The sequence below is a fragment of the Theobroma cacao genome, chromosome 8 (genome assembly GCF_000208745.1).
Source record: "Theobroma cacao cultivar B97-61/B2 chromosome 8, Criollo_cocoa_genome_V2, whole genome shotgun sequence".
NCBI lineage: Eukaryota > Viridiplantae > Streptophyta > Magnoliopsida > Malvales > Malvaceae > Theobroma > Theobroma cacao.
In genome coordinates, this window is record NC_030857.1 from 4,684,664 (window position 1) to 4,705,091 (window position 20,428).

At 35.3% G+C, this 20,428-nt stretch overlaps 3 protein-coding genes across 4 annotated transcripts; all 3 read left to right on the forward strand.

Annotated features, from left to right (window-relative positions):
• LOC18592051 (putative receptor protein kinase ZmPK1) lies at positions 1,307 to 4,293 on the forward strand. The gene has a single exon (XM_007018537.2). It carries the CDS (start codon positions 1,586 to 1,588, stop codon positions 3,977 to 3,979), a length of 2,394 nt encoding a protein of 797 aa, XP_007018599.2. The 5' UTR covers positions 1,307 to 1,585; the 3' UTR covers positions 3,980 to 4,293.
• On the forward strand, positions 8,332 to 14,779 carry LOC18592052 (chaperone protein dnaJ 10). Of its 2 annotated transcripts, none has more exons than XM_007018539.2 (10): positions 8,332 to 8,710; positions 9,202 to 9,261; positions 9,977 to 10,059; positions 10,177 to 10,336; positions 11,783 to 11,912; positions 12,535 to 12,693; positions 12,915 to 13,093; positions 13,185 to 13,265; positions 13,379 to 13,549; positions 14,249 to 14,779. In XM_007018539.2, exons 1-10 carry the CDS (start codon positions 8,624 to 8,626, stop codon positions 14,342 to 14,344), a joined length of 1,206 nt encoding a protein of 401 aa, XP_007018601.2. In that variant the 5' UTR covers positions 8,332 to 8,623; the 3' UTR covers positions 14,345 to 14,779. The 2 variants fall into 2 exon arrangements, with proteins under 2 accessions (XP_007018601.2, XP_017981686.1); XM_018126197.1 differs by having other exon boundaries at positions 14,116 to 14,329.
• Positions 15,548 to 19,577, forward strand: LOC18592053 (UDP-galactose transporter 2). The gene is made up of 5 exons (XM_007018541.2): positions 15,548 to 16,224; positions 16,432 to 16,616; positions 17,143 to 17,343; positions 18,640 to 18,801; positions 18,902 to 19,577. The coding sequence occupies exons 1-5, from the start codon at positions 16,089 to 16,091 to the stop codon at positions 19,259 to 19,261; spliced, it is 1,044 nt and encodes a 347-aa protein (XP_007018603.2). The 5' UTR covers positions 15,548 to 16,088; the 3' UTR covers positions 19,262 to 19,577.

Genomic DNA, 20,428 nt, shown 5'->3' on the forward strand with positions numbered 1-20,428 from the left:
TAAGAACAAATTGAAGGGTGCTAGGTTTACGCCTTATCAAAATACTCTATATATACTGTGGAATGCTGTGTTGTATTTATGGTATGAACTTGGTCTTTATTTAAAAAAATTACACTGACATGGACTTTATACCATACATATGAACTCCACATCTTTTACCCTTTTCTCTTTTTTTATTTCAAGCTTCCCTTGCTTCTAATTAATCGTTTTCTCCTTGATCTCCAAGCATTTTTCTCTTTAAATATCTTTATTCTAAAAATTAAAAAGATACATAATATTAAAATAGAAACATTTAATTCAGTAATTGAATACATGCAATGCAAGTCTTGGACTCCTTTGAAGAGGTAAGATTGCAAAACACATACTATAATTTTAAATCTTCCTTATGAAAATTGTAAGTTAGCAGACGTTAATAAATGTGTTTTTTATATGCTGCATGTATCTATATCAGTAAGTAACTATATTCTATATATTGTATACATGCACTGATTCAACTTATTAATTTTGCAAATGATATCGAAATTATACATTAAATTACCCCATAATCGCGACTAATAATGTGTTTGTGAGCCAATAAAAAGCATGCCATGTGTAAGAGCACACGGAATACTAAACTACACTTATTATCAATTAAACTCCGCACAATCAATTGCTTGATTTTTCATAAGAGAAAAAAAAAGATGTATTATTATAAAGTTTTTCAATTCCTACTGAAAATTTCTTTCAATATTTTTCGTTATGTTGAAACTGATTCTTTTTAACTTTGCCTGCACTAATATTTGTGTATTAGAAAAGAGAAAATCCATCAGTCAAATCGTTAAAGTCTCCAAGCATGTAAATCCGTGCATAAAATAGACGTTTTAGCAAGTGTAACCAACCTATCAATATTAAGTACTAGAATACTATGGTAGCTTGTAACTCCTATTGAATTATAAGTATTTGTTATTGTTGCGGAGCACCACCTACTATCTCTGACAATGCTAGAAATTTACATTAATAAGCAGCCTGGTTTATTGAATTTGCACCATTTTCTCTCTGTGGATCACTTGATGTTAATAAATTAATAAAATATTGTTGTGTTTAATTGATGGTCCCTAAACGAGGATGCATTCAGACGGTCTGAGTGTCGGTGGTTGTATCATGACCACTTTTCCTCTCTTTTCTCATAAATGGTTTTCTTAAGAGTCAATGGCTTTTGTCTTCTGGTGTCGGCCTTCACAAAATGAACAGTAAGTTAAGCTTTAATATAATTCTGAATATAGAAATTCAGAGTAGAAGTACGTATTGGGCTATTTTCATAGGAATTTGATGACACAAGGCAGTCATGTCTTCTACAATTTCATCCTAGGAAACCCTTTTGACAAATCAGATAGCAGAACCAATTTTCCCGTCAAATCGCTTGCCACGCTAACAAATTGAATTTAAATTGCTCTGGGTGGGTAAGTCCGTTTCCTGTCAGCCGCCCTGGAATAGAGCTCTTCACTCTCTAGTCTCTCCGTTTACATTCACTCACATGAAATCTGCACACATTTCTCTGCCTTCTTAGTTTCCAAGCCTTTCCCTGCCTTCAATCGTCACTAAGTTCATGGCCACACCATTGATCCTACTCGTTTTCTCTTTGGCTTTATATTGTCCACTTTCATCTTCATCCTCTGATGGTCTATGGGTAGGCTCATCTCTGTCGGTGGAGACTGCAGGTGATGTCTTGACTTCACCTAATGGCACTTTTAGTGCTGGGTTCCACCCCGTTGGCCAGAATGCTTATTCCTTTGCGATTTGGTTCAACAAACCATCTTGCAGTGCTAACAGTTGCACCATAGTTTGGATGGCAAATCGGGACCAACCAGTCAATGGTAGATACTCAAAGCTCTGTCTACTGAAATCAGGTAATCTTGTTTTAAAAGATGCGGGTCGTATCCCTGTTTGGGAAACGAAAACCGTCTCGCAGTCCCCTACCCATTTAAAACTGGAAGATGGCGGCAATCTCGTCTTGCGGAACTTGGAAGGCAATATTTTGTGGCAAAGCTACGATTCACCCACGGATACTCTGCTTCCTCTTCAACCATTCAATGAGTACACAAAGCTCATCTCATCAAGAAGCCAGGGAAACTACTCCTCGGGTTTTTTTCAGCTTTACTTCGACCCTGATAATGTCCTCTGCCTTGTGTACGATGGTCTTGAGTTTTCAAGCGTTTACTGGCCAAGCCCATGGCTTTTGAGATGGGAAGCTGGCAGATCCACGTTCAATAATAGCAAAATTGCAGTTCTGGATTCTATGGGCAATTTTAGTTCAACTGACAATTTTACCTTCTTGTCAGCTGATTATGGCTCAAAGATTCCAAGAATGTTGAAGATGGATTTTGATGGCAATATTCGACTGTATAGTCTAAACCAGGATGGAGAAACTTGGGTTGTTTCATGGCAAGCCTTCCCTCAACCATGCATGGTTCATGGATGTTGTGGACCAAACAGCATATGCATTTATATTCCTAATTTTGGCAGGAAATGCTCTTGCCTTCCAGGTTATAAGATGACCAATCGTACTGATTGGTCTCTTGGCTGTAAGCCAGTATATCATCTTTCTTGTAACCAAACTGAGATTGGTTTCCTGAAGCTCCGCCATGTTGAATTCTATGGTTATGATTACAACATGTATCCTAATGTCACCTTAGAGGATTGCAAGAAAATATGCTCGCAGCTGTGCGATTGCAAAGGTTTCCAATTCAGATTTATTAAAGCCCATCAACCAGATGGTACATATTGTTATCCCAAGACGCAATTGTTGAATGGACATCGCCCACCAAATTTCAATGCTGATTTCTACGTGAAAGTGCCCAAGGCTACTGTCCCCTTTTACAGCAACATTGTTCAAGATTCCGAGTTAGAATGCTCCAACGAGTCTCAGACGCTGGAACGAAAATATTCCAAAAGGCGCGAAAATGAGTCATTAAAATTTGCCCTTTGGTCGGCCTGTGCAGTCGGAGGACTCGAGTTTCTTACCATTTTCTTCGTATGGTGTTTCTTGATTAGAACCCATGACAATTCAAGCCCAGTGGCAGGCTACCATCTCGCTACAACTGGCTTCAGAAAATTCAGCTATGCTGAGCTTAAAAAGGCGACAAATAGTTTCTCAGAAGAGATTGGAAGAGGTGCAGGAGGAATCGTGTACAAAGCCACACTATCCGATGGTCGAGTTGCAGCAATCAAGAGGCTCATTGACGCTAACCAAGGAGAAGCTGAATTCCTAGCAGAAGTAAACACCATTGGAAAGCTTAATCACATGAACTTAATAGAGATGTGGGGCTATTGTGCTGAGGGAAAGCTTAGGCTTTTGGTGTATGAGTACATGGAACATGGATCATTGGCAGAAAACCTCTCCTCTAAAACACTTGATTGGAAAAAGAGATTTGAGATTGCTGTGGGAACCGCAAGAGGCCTAGCTTATTTACACGAAGAATGTTTGGAGTGGGTTCTCCATTGCGACATAAAGCCTCAAAACATTCTCATAGACTCTAAATACCAGCCTAAAGTGTCAGATTTTGGCCTGTCTTGGCTGTTAAACAGAGGCGACGTTAAGTACTCAAAAGTCTCAAAAATCCGAGGAACCAGAGGCTACATGGCACCTGAGTGGGTGTTCAATCTGCCCATCACCTCCAAAGTTGATGTCTATAGCTATGGGATCGTTCTATTGGAGTTGGTGACTGGAAGAAGCCCCGCAATGCGAACCCATGTGACCGATGATGAAAATTCAAAAGCGCAAAGAACTTTAGTTTCATGGGTGAGAGAGCTCATGGCAAGAGCCCAAGAGACTGACGCTTGGAAGCATGAGATAATAGATCCCACGCTGGAGGAGATATATTGTGAGACTGAGATGCTAATTCTGGTTACCGTAGCGCTGCAATGTGTTCAGGAAGATAAAGACGTAAGACCGACCATGGGTGAAGTAGTTGAGATGCTCCTTCGTCACGAAAGCCATTGAACTACCAAGGGATTATCTCTTGCTAAACAAATCAGTGGGTAACAAAATCATAAATCTCTTTTAGGTCTACAAATAAATTATCTCAACTTCTTTCTTTTTTCCTTTATTGGCTCCATTATCGGGAGTAATGTCGGTTAATGTTAATCTCTAGTAGGAGTAACGTCCGTTCTCTCTACCGCCATGGACACTCTCAAAGAGGGCTTGCACGCCCTCTAGCTAGGGTGTGACCTAGGAAAGAGTTGTTGTGCATAGGTTAATGTATTCACCTGCTGTGTAACCAATCGGTAGATTGTATTATAATTTTCTTTAGGCCACTGAGTTGTATTTTAATTGAAGTTTATAATTTAGTTAAGAAAATTGTATAGAATACAAGAACATCAGTATCAAAAAAATCGAAATTAATTAAGTCAATTTGTTTAAAAAGAACATGATCAAAATAATACAAATGCCAACATGATCTTCTTTTAATATCAGGGTTGATTCATTTGCTAAGTCAATATCCTCTTCCCATAAAGAAGATGACATATATTTAAATATGGCTTTAGAGTTGATAGCGCATTAACCCGACATGTCTCATCCATGATTTTGTCTACTTATATATTTCTTTCTTCTGCCAAGTACAGATCCCTCAATTGTAAATGGCTGTCGATTTTTCAATCAGCAGGGGATCCATCGTCGTATTCCACTTCATTCAACAAGTCATCATTGTTCTCCGTTCTTCTCTCTGAACATACCAACAGCTACAATGCGCCTTAATTATTGTTTACTCGAATAGTTCCTTCCAGGAAGCGGGCGGCTAGCATAGAAATTTGAGTATGTATGCTTTATGTATTCAAGAAAGGAATTCTTCCTTAAACTAACTAATATTTGATTCTTTCAATGACTTGTCTATTTGGTGAAACTTGAATAGTACCTTCTTTGGACATCATGTTGTTGGATTTATCGACATGTTTGATTTTGATTTCTAGATTTTTCTTTCATGAACAGTAATTATCAAGATCATAAGAAGATTCTCTCGGCAAAAGTTTTCTACCCAACAATAGATCAGGTAATACTTTAGGAGGAAGTCTTGCTTTTCACAATTATTGCATTATAATTAATTAATTAATTAAATATAATAATAGATTATGTAAAATTTATCAAAATTTTATATGAAATCTTACGTTATATAGTGATTAAATAACTATAAAACTATAATAAAAAAAATTACAAATATAATGCCTTTCTGGGAAACAAACAAATTCACTTCAAGGAATTAATTAATTGGTCCCAAATTGATGGGCTGGGCCCACTCAATTAGAACGCATACTGGTACTGGATTTTGTTTTCAAATACAGAAAAAGACAAAAAGGATGGAGTATTATAATATATACTTTGGATTGGCCTAAACTATGCAAAAAGAAGATTTTATAGTAACCAAACCATTCAAAGTGCAAATTCCAATTGTACAATCAGAAGAGATAAAGTGATCAATTGAGCCTCTTTGTGGCTTTTTCTTTACTTTTCTTATTTAATTTTTGTTAACAAGAGAGGAAGGAAAACATAGATAATTATACATAAATAAAAGTCAAAAGTTGAATAAAAAATGATAAGGTTAGACAAAACTATTAGCAATACCTTTATATATCTGATATGAAATAAAATCTGGTAATACCAGTTTAAATTATGTTAGGTTTCTTTTTTTTTTTTGTTTATGTCATTGCAGATGTTTCATTGACCATCAACCCGTACGGATAAAGTCCATGCAGACATGCAGCACAACCGGAACCATGACCATGCAGCTAGAAAGACAAAGCAAGACAGTCACAAGTCAGAAAATAGATGCAAAAAGGTCCACACAAGCAGGTAGATCCTCATCCAAAGAAGGAACCAACAATAGGTTCAGCATATTAGAAAAATCAGCAGGGTCCCCGCAAACAGAATTGGACCAGCAACTCGCACAGATAAAATCGTTGCCCTTCCGATCTCTGCGTTTTTGGTTCATGTGTCTGTGCTTACAAAAAACAACGGGGGACGATTGACTAAGCTCAATTCATGAAGTTTTCTTGATTGGAGTCTCTGCAAAAATATCTGTTGGACTTGAACTTTATTTTAGACTTGAGACACTCAAAGCCAGGATAGTCAATTCTTTAAATGGCCATCTACCCTGATAAATTGGACCACTACTTGTAACATAGCATCAAATTCCGCAGGAAAAAAGTTAAAAGGACTTCGTCAATCAAATTAATATTCCAGCATCAGGGACCTGTGGAAAACCATAATCTAGGGCTCATTCTCTGGTTAACGTTTCCCATACGGCGAGGTAATAAGCTTCAATGTGGATTCGAGCTGATTTTGTGGTCGAAATGTAGAAGCTGTGTCTTTTTTTCCATTCCAAATATCAAATATACCACCCTAGCTAGTACCTACATGAGGGCGGTAAGGGGTAGACTCAAAGCAGTCTCTGGTACCTGCCCCACGAGGACAAGAGCTGGTTTGCTAAACTCCCGGAATAGCATCATAGGTCATTGAAAACTTTCTGGTTTTCGTTAAGTCTGACACGCTATTTATAATCTATAACATAAGTAAAAGGAAGCCTTAAAGGGGACTTTTTCTTTTAATCACGTGAAGGGTTAAAAAAAACAAAATAAAATAAAATAAAACAATTAAAAAGAGATTCGTTTGCAACGCATGAGTTATAATTTAATATATATAAAAAAAAACCTAAAGGGACTTCCTCGTTTGACTATGTGAAAGATATAAAAAAAAAAAGTCTGCATGCAACGTACGGATAATAGTCTAGTAGTTTCATAAAAGCTGAAGAGTGAAGACTAACGAAAGAAGCCTAGCAAAAAGATGTAGATTAAGTCATTTATTGTTAAGGAAATGAGTTGCTAATTTTGAATGAATTTATTCATTTAATTATTTAGTTTAAGTCATTTAGATAAGTTATAATTTGGATATAAGTTAAAATATTAGGACAACAAAAAATGGGTAGATATTATTGATGGTATCAAATGGTAATATACTTATTACAACTTGAAACATTTTTTGTGGAAGTCCTTGGGAGAAAAGCGCTTGCTGTCTGGTTTTATTATTTTGTAATCTTTCAACATTGCTGTTATTTTATGGTCTAAAACCCTTGTAATTAATGTTAGAACTTCTGTTTATTGCAGTTAAATATGGGATTCAAAGAAGGGAAGGGCATAAGCACTTATTTCAATGGAAAAACATCAAGGTGTTCATGCATAAGTGTGGGGTTGATCTGTGCTTGGTTTGCTTGTAAGATCCATGTGGGTCAGTGTAGATGATCTGCTCATTGAGTGTTTGTGGGCGTTGGGTCAGGGGTTGTTGCTTTTTACAGGCCTATGTTTGAGCCGGAGTGTGTTGGGACTTGGATGGGGCGTCTGGTTTTGTTCAGGCCTGATTGGAGGTCATGTAAATAGGTTACTTTTGTTGCGAGCTTGTAAGGCTGTTGGCCCAGTGGTGTTTAACCTTTATGTTTATTTTTTGGCATAGTGTATTAAAATACCCGACTTTGATTAAATTTATGTATTATTTTAAATTATTTTAATTTATTTAAGAATATATTACATAAATTTTAATAAATTTAATTTAAATATTATCTCTAAATTATCTCAAAAGATAAATATATAATATATAAATAAATTTTAATTAATCAAATTATATGGTTTAAAATAATTAATCAATGAATTAATTATATGATTATTTTAAATTATATCTTCAAGTCCATGTGACGGAACATGATTTGTTTTAAAAAAGAATTCTTCAATTTACTAATTGAGATTTGTGACATTTGTAATAACAATTTTCTCATTCTACATGCGCAATTGGAGAGGATTTAGACATTACTTTCAATCCATGGTTGCCTAAGACTTGAGTGATGTCTTTTGATTTAGAACAGCAAGAGTTCATACTTTTGTGATATGCTTATGTTATGTTATTCAAGTGTGATTGTCTAAAGTGATTTTATTTGGTTACAATTAACTTAATCTTTGTTAATGTGTTAGCGAGTTTTGGACTTTGTCTTTTAATTTGATTTGTTAGCTTCTTAATTTAAAAGAAAGATTAAACTTACCTGAATAAGAGGATTTTATAAAAAAAATTTTCATTTAAGATGTTAAAATGTAACTTAAAATCGACTTAGACTTTATATCTTCTCTAAAGGAAAATTATATTTAATTATTTTATATACATTTAAATATTTAATTCATTAATTGATATATAATTTATTGTTCAATTAAAAAAATATTTAACTGTTTCATATAAAAATATTATTAAATATAAAAGCTTAATTTGTATTTAAACCAGAAAATTAGTAAGTGTGATTTACAAAACTAGGAAAGCATGGGTGCATTTTTTCTTATTACTACGCGGCAGGCAAGCGATAGTCAACGCTAAGGAATCAGAGGTCTGCGCGTGGGGTTATGCCGAATACGCGAGTTTCATTGGAATATCAGCTTTAAAGAATTTTTATCATCATACATGTTCTTTCCAACCTATGCACATTTTACCTTGATTTCTATCTTTTTTTTTTTTTTTCGGGTAGTCTACTTGCTCGATAAAAAGCTTGGAGGAATTTCGCATTTTTATTGTAATTATAAATAAAGAAAATAAGAAAATACTGCAAGTCATCGATCGGGAATGGCGAAGGAGACGGAATATTACGATGTTTTAGGGGTCAGCCCTTCTGCTACAGAGGCCGAAATCAAGAAAGCGTATTACATCAAGGTGATTATCTCTCTTTTCCATTATTATACTCTGATTTTACATCATCCATCAAGGTTGAGGGCAGACGATTAATGTTGGTAGATCCGTATAAAAATTATATTTGACTGTAGAATCAGAGGCTACTTTTGCAAAGTTGAAACAATTCAAATTATTGTGTTTTTATTAGATTTATTCTGTCCTAATAATTTTCCCCTTTTTTATTATCGATTGTTTTTTCTTAAACAGAAAACATTTGATAGTAGATTCAGAGGCTACTTTTACTTATGCAAAGCCGAAACAATTCAAATTATTGTGTTTTTATTAGATTTATTCAGTCCTAATAATTTTTCCCCTTTTATTTTCGATTGTTTTTTCTTATACAGAAAACATATGTATGTCCTAATTCTTCCTCGTCCTCCAACTATCAGTTGCAGCTCTCCTGTAGTTTTCTTCGGATTCTTAAGTATTCAACTTTTTTCTAATAAAACCTTCACTTTGTTTGTTGTCTGCAGGCACGGCAGGTTCACCCAGATAAAAACCCAAATGATCCTCTCGCAGCACAAAATTTTCAGGCAAGTATTACATTTTACAGCACCGAAAAAATGATAGTTAAATTAAGTGCTTGAGGTTTCTTACATTTTACAGCACCAAAAAAATGATAGTTAAATTAAGTGCTTGAGGTTTCTGGTATGTTATAAGTAATTCCAATTATTATAATCTGTATCTTACATGCAATAATGTTTTAGCACCATAAACTGACCTAACTTTAGCATTGCCAGATGCAGATTGGCGTATTAGATCAGTTTCTTTGTAGTTTAACATTGGTAAAGTTTATATCCCTTGCTTTCTACAATGTCTCTCAGTGCAGAACTCTGATTGCAAAATGAAAACTGCCACGAGGAATGCCATGGGATGTAACATGAATACTATTAATCTCTTTGCCATTTCTTACCCTTATGTGTCAAGTGCCTCCTTCATAAGTTGTTGCTTTGTAATTTTTGTGTGCTATTGTTATTAAAACACTTGAAAATTGTTTGGGTAGAGGATCGTGGTCCGTTATCTGAATCTTGGGGTGTTTTTGTTTAGACCATATGGGCAGATACACAGTAAGATCCAAAAGGAAAAGAAGAAAATGTTTAAATGTATAGTTTTTTTTTTTAAATATAAAATGTATAGTTATATGGGCAGCTTTTTTAATACTATATGTGTTAGGTGCTAATTGTTTTAGTATTTGCCTTCACTGTGTTCAATATTCTTGACAATTCTCATTTTCCAAGTGTTACTCAGGTGTTGGGAGAGGCTTACCAAGTTTTAAGTGATCCGGCACAACGACAAGCGTATGATGCTTATGGAAAATCAGGAATCTCAACGTTAGTTTCTTGTTCTATAAATACATGAATCTCAAGGTTCATAGGCTGTCTAAAAAAATTGAAAGAAATGTAATATTCTTTTCATGCAATTTATTTGATGGTTTTGTTTGCTTGCAGTGAAGCAATTATTGATCCCGCAGCAGTATTTGCAATGCTTTTTGGTAGTGAGCTTTTTGAAGAATATATAGGACAGCTTGCTATGGCATCAATGGCCTCACTAGACATTTTCACAGAAGGGGAGCAGTTTGATGCTAAAAAGTTGCAGGAGAAAATGAGGGTAAAAATTCTTATTTATGTTGTAGATGATAGAGACTTTTACTAGAATTTCAATTGTGATAGGGTGAGTAATTGATGAAAGAAATAGGGCAAAGAAAGTCGTAATTTAATAAACAGTGAGTTTTTTGCCTTTCTTGTAATTCTCTTATTGTTTGAACTGAGGTTTGTGGTTGATTTCTCTGCTGTAAATCAGTTTTTAGAAACAACCGCATAGTAAGTTTGACCTGGATTAGGCATGGAAATCTTGGGCAACCAGGCATTGTATTATAGGGAAAAGGGTTCAGATCTAATGGACGAGAAAAATTTAATTGGTTGTGAATATTGAGGACAAATACGTGGCTAGTAATAACATACAGAGTTTCTGGAAATATCAAACTAATAACAGAATATTTACTTAGGTGGAGGTAGCTGGATGACTGGTGTTTAGGGGTCACAAAGGTGTGTACCATGTATGGCAACACTGCTAATTTAAGAAATCATTGATTGTAGGACACAGATACTGCAATATTGTAGATAGGGGTGAACCAGCTTTGACTTTATGAATTATCAATGACCACCCTGATGTTTTCAGGGCGACACTTACACCCTTCTAATATGTTTTGTTACATATGGGCCTGGGGGTGTTGCCAAATTCATTTTATGATAACACAAACATGCCTTCAAGGGATCACATGTTGTTCCACTTTTCCTTCTTCTTTATCAATTTTTCAAATGAAAAAGATATTTTTCATAATCAACTAGGTTCAATCATAAGGCTGTGTACATATGACCCTTCTATACATCTATTTGCAGGTGATTTTTACACAGGCCCTCCGACTAAGTTCAATAGTCTAATTGTCAATGGTCAAGAAAACCTAGCTCAAGCCTGATTAAGGCTTGAGCCCATATTTTTTGTTGAAGAATTCTTGGAATATGGAATTGATATTTTCATAATAAAATCAGTTTTCTTGTTTCGATTGCAAGTCAAATGCTACTGAATTTACGAGAAGTCACTGTGATCATACACTAGCTTCCATCTTTTTGTTCTTTACCATCTTACTTGGTTTTCTCAAAGAAAAGAAAAATAAAAACAGGTGAGGGTTAAAGTTGATATCATCTGTAATATTCTATTTAATGTCGACATATATAAGGTAATGCATGTATTGGCAGTATAAGAAATGATTTAATTCTCAGTTTTATGATGGATTGTTGGTTTGATGATTATCTTTCTTTTTCTATGTAAATGTTACTTCATGAAACTTGACTCTGTTTCATCTATTGATAACCCTTTGTCCTCATCACTCTTTTCTTATAAAAGACATTCTGAACATTTTTCCATCAATGCAAAATAAAAAGAAAAAAAAATCTTTTTATAGAATTTATCAGTATTTCTTGTTGTTTGCATGCTGTGAACTTACCAAAAATATGATAATTTTTTTTTTTTTATGTAAAACGTTTCTGGCTACAGATTGTTCAAAAGGAAAGAGAGGAAAAGCTTGCTGAAATATTGATAGATCGACTAAATCAATATGTGCAAGGAAACAAAGAGGAGTTTGTTAATCATGCGAAAGCTGAAGTTTCCAGGCTCTCTAATGCAGGTAATATTGTGTGAGGGTCAGAGAAAAGTAAAAATTTTTCTTCTTTTTGGACATACTTCTAGTAAACTTTTTTTAAAATTTTCCAGCACTCATATGATCTGACCTTCTAAAATATTGCCTAAATTAGCAAAGTGGGCAGTTATGAATACCAAATTGAAAATAAAATAAAACAGCAATGTGTCTTAAAAATGCACCCTTCTTAATGCTTGGAAGTGTTTAAGATTTGCGATGAGTTGAACTTTTTTCTTTGAATGGCTGTTTTGCTTATTGATATCAGTTAAATCTCACATTTGGTATTCAAAGGTTTTCTTTTTTTCACCACAAAGAGTAACTATAAAATTTGGTGATTTAATCTATTTTGGATAATTTCAGATGGATTTCTAATTTGAAAAGATATTATATATAAAAAAGAGGTGCAATTTAATATTAACTCGTACTTGGATAAAAGCTCTAAATTGGGAGTCGAAAATGAATGTAAAAGTATACCAACAAATCTTGATTTAGTATAGGTATTACCTATTTTGCATGTCTTGTTTCCTCATTATCTATTGTGTTTTTGTTGGATTTCTATTTTATATAATTGATTTTTGGTTGTGATAGATTCTGTGGTATATTTTCACAGCTTATGGTGTTGATATGTTGAATACAATTGGTTACATATATGTAAGACAAGCAGCAAAAGAACTTGGAAAGAAAGCAATATACTTGGGTGTACCATTCATTGCTGAGTGGTTTCGAAACAAAGGCCATTTTATTAAATCCCAAGTAACAGCAGTAACAGGTTAGTAGATCAATGGTTAGCAGACAATAATTATGTTTTGTTGGTAACTCGTTTGGCCTTCTAATGTTATCAAATTAAGGGTAGGCCTTTCTTTCAAAACTTTGTGCCTTTTATTCAAATCTTACCGAGGATAATTCATTATGCTTTTAATATTTCTTGCAATTAAGATTTCTTACTAAGGATAACTTTTGTGTTTTATCATTTTACCCTTCTGGTTGTAGGCGCACTTGCTTTGCTTCAGCTGCAAGAAGATATGAAGAAGCAGCTTAGTGCAGAAGGAAACTACACTGAGGAGGAGCTTGAAGAGTATATGCAATCTCACAAGAAGCTGATGATCGATTCATTATGGAAGCTTAACGTTGCCGACATCGAAGCTACTCTTTCCCGTGTTTGTCAAATGGTTGTTTCACTAGTCCTTTTTTTATGCTGTTAGATAACACTGGTTGATATTAGTTGTATGTTTACTGTAATCTATCAAATGTTTGTTTTAGGTTCTTCAAGATAACAATTCCAAGAAGGAAGAGCTTCGAGCACGAGCAAAAGGGTTGAAAACTCTTGGTAAAATCTTCCAGGTGTGTGTTTTTCACCTTTCCTTTTTTTTCTCTTTTTCATCTTGATGTTTTATCATCTGATCATTTCTTTAATTCATTTGAACTTTCTTTAAAATACTATGGTATGATTATAGAGGGCTAAGTCAGCCAATGGAAGTGAGAGTGAATCTGTGCTAACCGATACAGTACATAGCACAGTATATACATTGAATGGAAGTGAACCAAGCTATGACGGCAGTTCTCCTAATGCATCCCCGAAGTCCTTAAACCAGGAAGACTCATCTTGCTCTACATTTGCAGCACAGGTATGGTTATTTTTCTGACTGATATCCTTTTTTATTTCTTTTATTTATGTAATGTAACAGCTATTGGTCCTTTTCTGGATTCATTAAATGGCATTATAACCGTTGAAGATTTATTGTTACCTACCTGGGATTTAGGCAGACAATCAAAGAAATGTTCTTTCTATAGTTTGGTTAATTTTGGTTGCATTTAAGGGATCTGGGATTGTTCTTCTGGAAGTACATATGAAGACCTTTAATCTGACGTTTAAGATTTGAATTGAATTTTTTTCAGGGAGATTGAGAGAGGAGAAAGAATCTATGATTTAGATTTATTATCCCAAAACCTTTGAATATTAAACTCAAATTTCTGATCCAAGAAGCTTTAACTAGCAGTGCCAAGTAATGCATAACATCGGAAATCCTTTAGATAGAAGAAGATGCTAAAACTTAAAGAAATACATAAAATGTAGAGTAGGGGTTCTTATGTTCAAAACAGTCAAACATTGGATATATACCTCCAGATGCGGTGGCAATAAATTTTTTATTTTTAGAAATAGCCTGAATATGCCCCTTTTTTAATTTGGCAGGGGTGGGAAGTGGTGAAGATGAATAGTAGAGAATCAGACACACATCTTACTTTTCTTTTCTGACCCATGTTGTTACTATTCTTATTTGGTATCTTCATTTTCTCTGACTATTTTAAACAATTGAACATTCTAGAGCCCCTATGTGGAGGCTCCTAACTTTGCGGATGCTCAGTTCACGTATAACTTCCCAAGGCCAACAGCACCACCTGGTGCACAGAGAAATCCATGAACTAGCAGACATTCAGTGGCCTGATCCCTATAGGTGTATGCTTGTATTATATAGCTATTGTGGGTGCAGCTGGCGGAGGGATTCCAGTGTCATATCATTGGTTCAATGCATGCCTATATTTGAGTGATGAAGAGCCAATGCGTGCCTCTGTTTGAGTGATGAAGAGCACATCCCACCGGAGTGGGCAGGTGTTATGACAGATTAGATCTTTATGCATATAGATAACATGGTTGTAGAATTATAATTATTTCTATTGTAACAGGTTGGCTGCGTTTGGCTGCCTAGTTACTTGAATGTTTGTTTCTTTGGGGTTGATTTTGCATTGCATTTGTTGTGTTTTGGTTTTCCAATGTAAATTAGTGATTATGTATACCTTCTTGTGAAGTCTATTTATTTGGAAAAAGAGGGGATTTTGGAAACTCAAACTTTGTGATACATGCAAGGTAGTGCAAATAATTATATGGTATGCTGTAGCTGACGCCAAGATTAAATGATAAATATTAGTAATAGCGTAGAATTTCTTCCCAAAACAATTTGTCCACTTTTGATGCAAGCACTCTTTTTCAAAACATAATTTCTATATATTTTATCAAAACACTCACCTAGTGAGTAGGGAGTGTCCCAACTCAATTATAATATAGGCATTAGCGGGCAATCTGCCGAGCTATGGATAAAGAAAAAGCCGCTCGAGTTTCCAAGACAGGTGAGGGGATCCTGTGCCTACGACTCTACTTTGCCGTAGTTAAGCATACCCTTCTGTCGATTTTTGAGAAAATCCTTGAATACTAGTAAAGATTTCTTTTCGTGTTCTCTCGAGGATAAAAATTCTTCCGATAACTAATAATTGCTAATTTGAATTTTGAAACACAGCAGCGGGATTCAGATAATATTTGTGGTAGAATAAGAGTCTAATTCTACTGTGGTAGAATAAGCGTAATTCTATGAGATTTTTTGGGTAAGACTGTCAACAGATAATCACAACGCCTTTAGTTAGGAGTAAACACAGAAAGCGTTAACGATTATTGGGAAAAAACTTAGCGTTATTATACCAAGAAATCACAAAAGTTCTTCTATAGTACAAAAACAGCCGTTGCTGGTCCCGGTAAAAAGGTGCCGTAGGGACTTAGGGGGGACAGTAATAATAAGGAAAGATACTTGGTTGGTAACACCGAATATTAGGAAGAGCATAAAAGCAGAAAAGAGGAGGAAAGTCGCTACTGAAGGGAGTTTTGACTAAAGGCAAAATCCACAAGGAGAACTTAGAGGGTAAAAGATTTGACTGGGTGAGAAGGGAATTGGACTTGGAATGGAAATTGCGAGGTGGCATTGGGGATAGAGCTTTTTTTTTTTTCCCTGAAGAGAGCGAGAACGCCTTTGCTTTCTTTCTTTGCATCTCGCCGGCCCATCCTCCGCCAATTTCTCTCTCTTTTCCTCAGATCTTTTGCTCTCGTTGCTTGTTATTTAAAGAAGATTTATTAATTGACTAATTGATTGATTGATCGCTTGAGATCCGGCGTACTGCTATACGTCGTAAAGGGAATGTGAAGTCCGCAATCAATTCAAATTCAAAGCGAGGCCGCGTTGTACATCCTGTGCCCCTTCCAACCGAAGCCGCCTTGTATTGCTTTCTTCCAGCTATTATTTTATTGTTCCGCCTGAGATCTGGTCCCTTCCCTGCCAGTTCCCTTGATAGTTATCAACGAAGAAGTTGTGCTAACGTAAAACAGGACGAACATACAAGGATATGGAGTCGCAACCCGAGAAGAAATCGTCGGCTGTGTCAGATGTGGGAGCCTGGGCCATGAACGTCATCAGCTCCGTTGGAATTATAATGGCTAACAAGCAACTCATGTCCTCCTCCGGTTATGCTTTCGGCTTTGGTATGTCTCTCATCTCTGGATCTTCTAATTTTAAATTTGGATCTGTTTTGATCTGTTGTGGGTGGATAAGTTAGCTTTTGTGCCGATGCTTACTGTTACGTTATGCAGTCGAGATCTAAGACCTATCAACTTTAAAAACCTTTTCTTCCCCTTTTTCTAAGAAGCTAAAAAAGGGACAAAACTGACGTTGCCCAATGTTGTTTACAGCGACGACCTTAACGGGGTTCCATTTTGCGGTGACGGCGCTGGTTGGTCTGGTTTCAAACGCAACTGGTTTGTCGGCGTCGAAGCATGTTCCTCTATGGGAACTTCTGTGGTTTTCTATCGTTGCAAATATGTCCATCACTGGGATGAATTTGAGCCTCATGCTTAACTCTGTCGGTTTCTACCAGGTATTTTTCATCTACATTTGCTTTGCTATCGATTCAATTCATTTCTTTTTTTGTCTGCCTTAATATTTTCTTACAGCTTTAGATTCACTACTATGAGATTCACAGCATGCTATGGGAATTATCCGAGAAAAATGAATCCCTTGTTTTGCCTAGAATCCTAGTACTGCTTCTGCAAAAATCTTAGCTGATTTAAAAATTCTCAACTCGTCCAAAATCTTCAGTAGCTTTTTGTCTCCTTAGCCTAAGCATGGTAAAGCCCTGGTCATGGCAATTTTTCTTAAAACAAAGGCAAGATAATTAATTGATTTATTAAAACGCATCTAGACATTTGTAAGGGTACATAGAGGATGTATAAAGATACATGGAGGATATATAGTCTCTTCAGCCTTTTGAAAGGAACATTTATCTGAATATTTTCACCCCTATCTTTTACCTTTTGTGTGCGTATGAAATCCAAACACCCCACCGTTCCCCGTCTCTTTTTCCCTCCTTGTCAGCTAATTATCTCAATTTTCTGGTGTTACAGATTTCAAAACTCAGCATGATTCCAGTGGTCTGTATGATGGAATGGATTCTTCACAGCAAGCAATACTCAAGGGAAGTTAAAATGTCTGTTTTGGTTGTGGTTATAGGTGTGGGTGTTTGCACTGTGACCGATGTCAAAGTTAATGCCAAAGGTTTTATATGCGCATGTGTAGCAGTTTTGTCTACATCTTTGCAACAAATTGTGAGTATTTCTTGTCGTTACACTCTTTTCCTCTTTTTTTTTTCTATTGTTTGGCTAACAATCCACGAAGGTAGTTGCCAATCTCATATGTTTTGGATGTGTTGTTTGATTCTCCTTCTCTGCTGTGGTGTTGTTTTAAAGCAGCATACTGTTTTTTGAATAAATCAGTTTCACCATGACTTCATAATGTGATTCTATTTCTGGTTGCTTGGAAGTAGGAATTCTCTGTACCAAGAACTAGATCTTTAGCTGTATAGTTACCCAGAGAAAACAGGAAGATGCCACTTGAATTTTTTGATTTTAGGTTGCTTGCAAAACAAATGTGATTAGGCCATGAGAAATTTTATTGAAGCATTGTGGCCAAGCTTCTTGTTATTATATTATTGGTTAGTCATATCTGCTGTTATTGGCTGCTAGGGTGGGCCTAAAATAATGCGAATGCTAAAGGTGTATTCAACAAATGGCTAAAATGTCACAGGATGAACTTGTCTCCCTGTTTTACATATTCATATTTATCAAAATTCACCTTCTACAATTTTAAATCACTTTGTAGGTCTTGGTGTAGAATTTAATCTACACTGTGCTGACATCTGGTGACTTCTGTATAGAATTTAGGTGTTGAATTGGGCCTGAGGCTAATTAGGTTGTAACAAGGTGCAAACCAATGTATATTCAAGGGCAATAAACAAATTAAAGTTAAAGCAATAATATGGTTTTCTTCCTTCTCTTTTCCCTTTTATGGTTTTCTCATATCATTGTAAGAACGTATGCTCTATTTGTGAGTGCTTATTATACAATGCTTATAGCATGGAGGGTAATCTATGAGAAAAAGAAACGGAAGGAGGAAGAGGAAGAGCAGGATGGATGTGTTGGCTGTTGACAGGCCTGTAGGAGGCCAAGGAGGCTGCAATTGATAGCAGCATAGGAGCGGTAGGAGGGCTGCGGTATTGAGTAGACAGAGGGAGGCTGAGACTCTGAAAGAGAGAGGATATTCTGGAAAAAGAAAAGAAGACAGAGAATTAAAAAATGATGTGGACTAGTTTGACTCCCATGTAATTTTCCATGTGATATATTTTTAACTACATAATCAGGACTAAACAGATTTAACAGATTCTGTTAACCAGTTTCCTTAATTGGCTCAATTGCAAAAGTATTAGTACAGAATTGAGCTAAGTTCATATCCTACATTCAACATTTGGTTAAAGTTCAAGTCTTGATATGAGCATTTAGCCTTTTATTTTTTCCTGGTGAAATAAGTTTTAACTTCTGGTTTCTTTCTGTTTTCCTTTGGAATAGACGATAGGTTCCTTGCAGAAGAAGTATTCAATTGGATCTTTTGAGTTGCTGAGTAAGACAGCTCCGATTCAAGCCGTCTCTCTCCTTATTCTTGGTCCATTTGTGGATTTCTATCTTAGTGGCAAATTTATAACAAACTATAAGATGACCTCTGGTGCTATTGTGAGTAACCTAACTTCCTCTTTGCTAAAGCTCCAGCCTGCTGCAATTTGTGCGAAATATTTTACTGACTATTCTTGGTGTTTGGTTTGGACCCATGCAGTTATTTATACTTCTTTCATGCTCTCTAGCAGTATTCTGCAATGTGAGTCAGTACCTATGCATTGGACGATTCTCAGCTACCTCATTTCAGGTTTTGGGGCATATGAAAACAGTATGCGTTCTCACTCTAGGGTGGCTGCTCTTTGATTCTGCGCTCACTTTCAAGAACATAATGGGAATGATTCTTGCCGTCGTGGGCATGGTAATTTATAGTTGGGCTGTGGAGGTTGAAAAGCAGTCAAACACCAAGCCCTTACACCCGATGAAGAACAGTCTAACAGAAGAGGAAATTAGGCTTTTGAAAGAGGGACTTGAAAACATTCCTGTGAAGAGTGTTGAACTGGGTGACTCTAAAGTATAGGTATGTTGATTTTGGAAAGGAAATATAGGTATTTTTGTCATTTTCAGTTAGTCTGTATCTTCCCATTATTTATGTGGTAGCAAAACTTGGTTTCAATCTGCCTGACATTTCACACATTCATTTTAGAAATCTTGGTCCATTTCATTTCATTTAATTTTTTTCCTCATTTTAGTCATTTTAAATTATTGTGTGAATGTCAAGAAAGCAGTATAAGAGAATGTGACAGGACAATTGTATTGTCAATGATACGCTGGTTGAAATATTTATGTACCCATATTGAATTCCCCAAAGTTTCTGGATTTTCTTTCATGGCCCAGTATCAGAATTGCCACTGCTTGAAATAAAACCATTGCCATGTGTGTAGTGCAGCTAATGTGATTGAGGGTGACGTTTTTTTTTTTTTTTTCAACTTGAATATTCTTAAGCGAGCCTCATACTTCATAGGGATCTGCAATGTTGAAGAAAGTAAACATTCAAGCTGTCCTATGCTTAATATTAAATTTGAGGTTCATATACAATTAATATTCTAACAAAATGATCATCGGATTTAACAAGCTAATTATACCCAGCAAGCACATAAAGTTTCAATTTTAAGTTAATTTGATATTCTTATTATATTGATTAAAAATTTTATTTTTTTCAATATATATTTGGTCGTTGAAATTTTATTATTATCAAATAATTAATTACATATTTTTAAGTCATATGAAATTTGACATGTGTAAAATATTGAACATAATATAACTCCTATAAAAAGATATTAAAGAGTATAAAACTTATTTAATTTAAAATCAATGTAAATAGATCCATTCTCTCTCTCTCTCTCTCTCTCCTCTCTAACATTATGCACCCAATATTTTAAACTAGGTTTTTTTTTTTAATTATAGGCCAGATAAAAGGAATTGAAGAAATTCCTTTGGGCTTTGGCATTTCCTTTTATTAAAAATAAAGGTAAAAAGAAAAAGAAATGTTCTTTGGCCACAAAGGAACAGAAAAAAGAAAAGAAAAGAAAACCCCGCTNCTTCCCCTCTTTCTCTCAGCTGATCCTGTGAAAATATTTTGGGTTTGCTGTGATTATGCTTAGTTTGTTACATCGGTTTTCAAAGTTAATGTTTATTGTGAAAATATTTTGAGTTTGCTGTGATTTACGATTGAGGTGTTCATTCC

Bases quoted from the DNA above. Each gene is read 5' to 3' on its own strand.
- LOC18592053 (XM_007018541.2), top strand. From the start codon at position 16,089: ATGGAGTCGCAACCCGAGAAGAAATCGTCGGCTGTGTCAGATGTGGGA. The intron at 16,225-16,431 runs GTATGTCTCTCA...TGTTGTTTACAG, and splicing joins CGGTTATGCTTTCGGCTTTG to CGACGACCTTAACGGGGTTC. The intron at 17,344-18,639 runs GTGAGTATTTCT...CCTTTGGAATAG, and splicing joins CTACATCTTTGCAACAAATT to ACGATAGGTTCCTTGCAGAA.
- LOC18592052 (XM_007018539.2), top strand. From the start codon at position 8,624: ATGGCGAAGGAGACGGAATATTACGATGTTTTAGGGGTCAGCCCTTCT. The intron at 10,337-11,782 runs GTAAAAATTCTT...TTCTGGCTACAG, and splicing joins AGTTGCAGGAGAAAATGAGG to ATTGTTCAAAAGGAAAGAGA. The intron at 11,913-12,534 runs GTAATATTGTGT...ATATTTTCACAG, and splicing joins TTCCAGGCTCTCTAATGCAG to CTTATGGTGTTGATATGTTG.
- LOC18592051 (XM_007018537.2), top strand. From the start codon at position 1,586: ATGGCCACACCATTGATCCTACTCGTTTTCTCTTTGGCTTTATATTGT.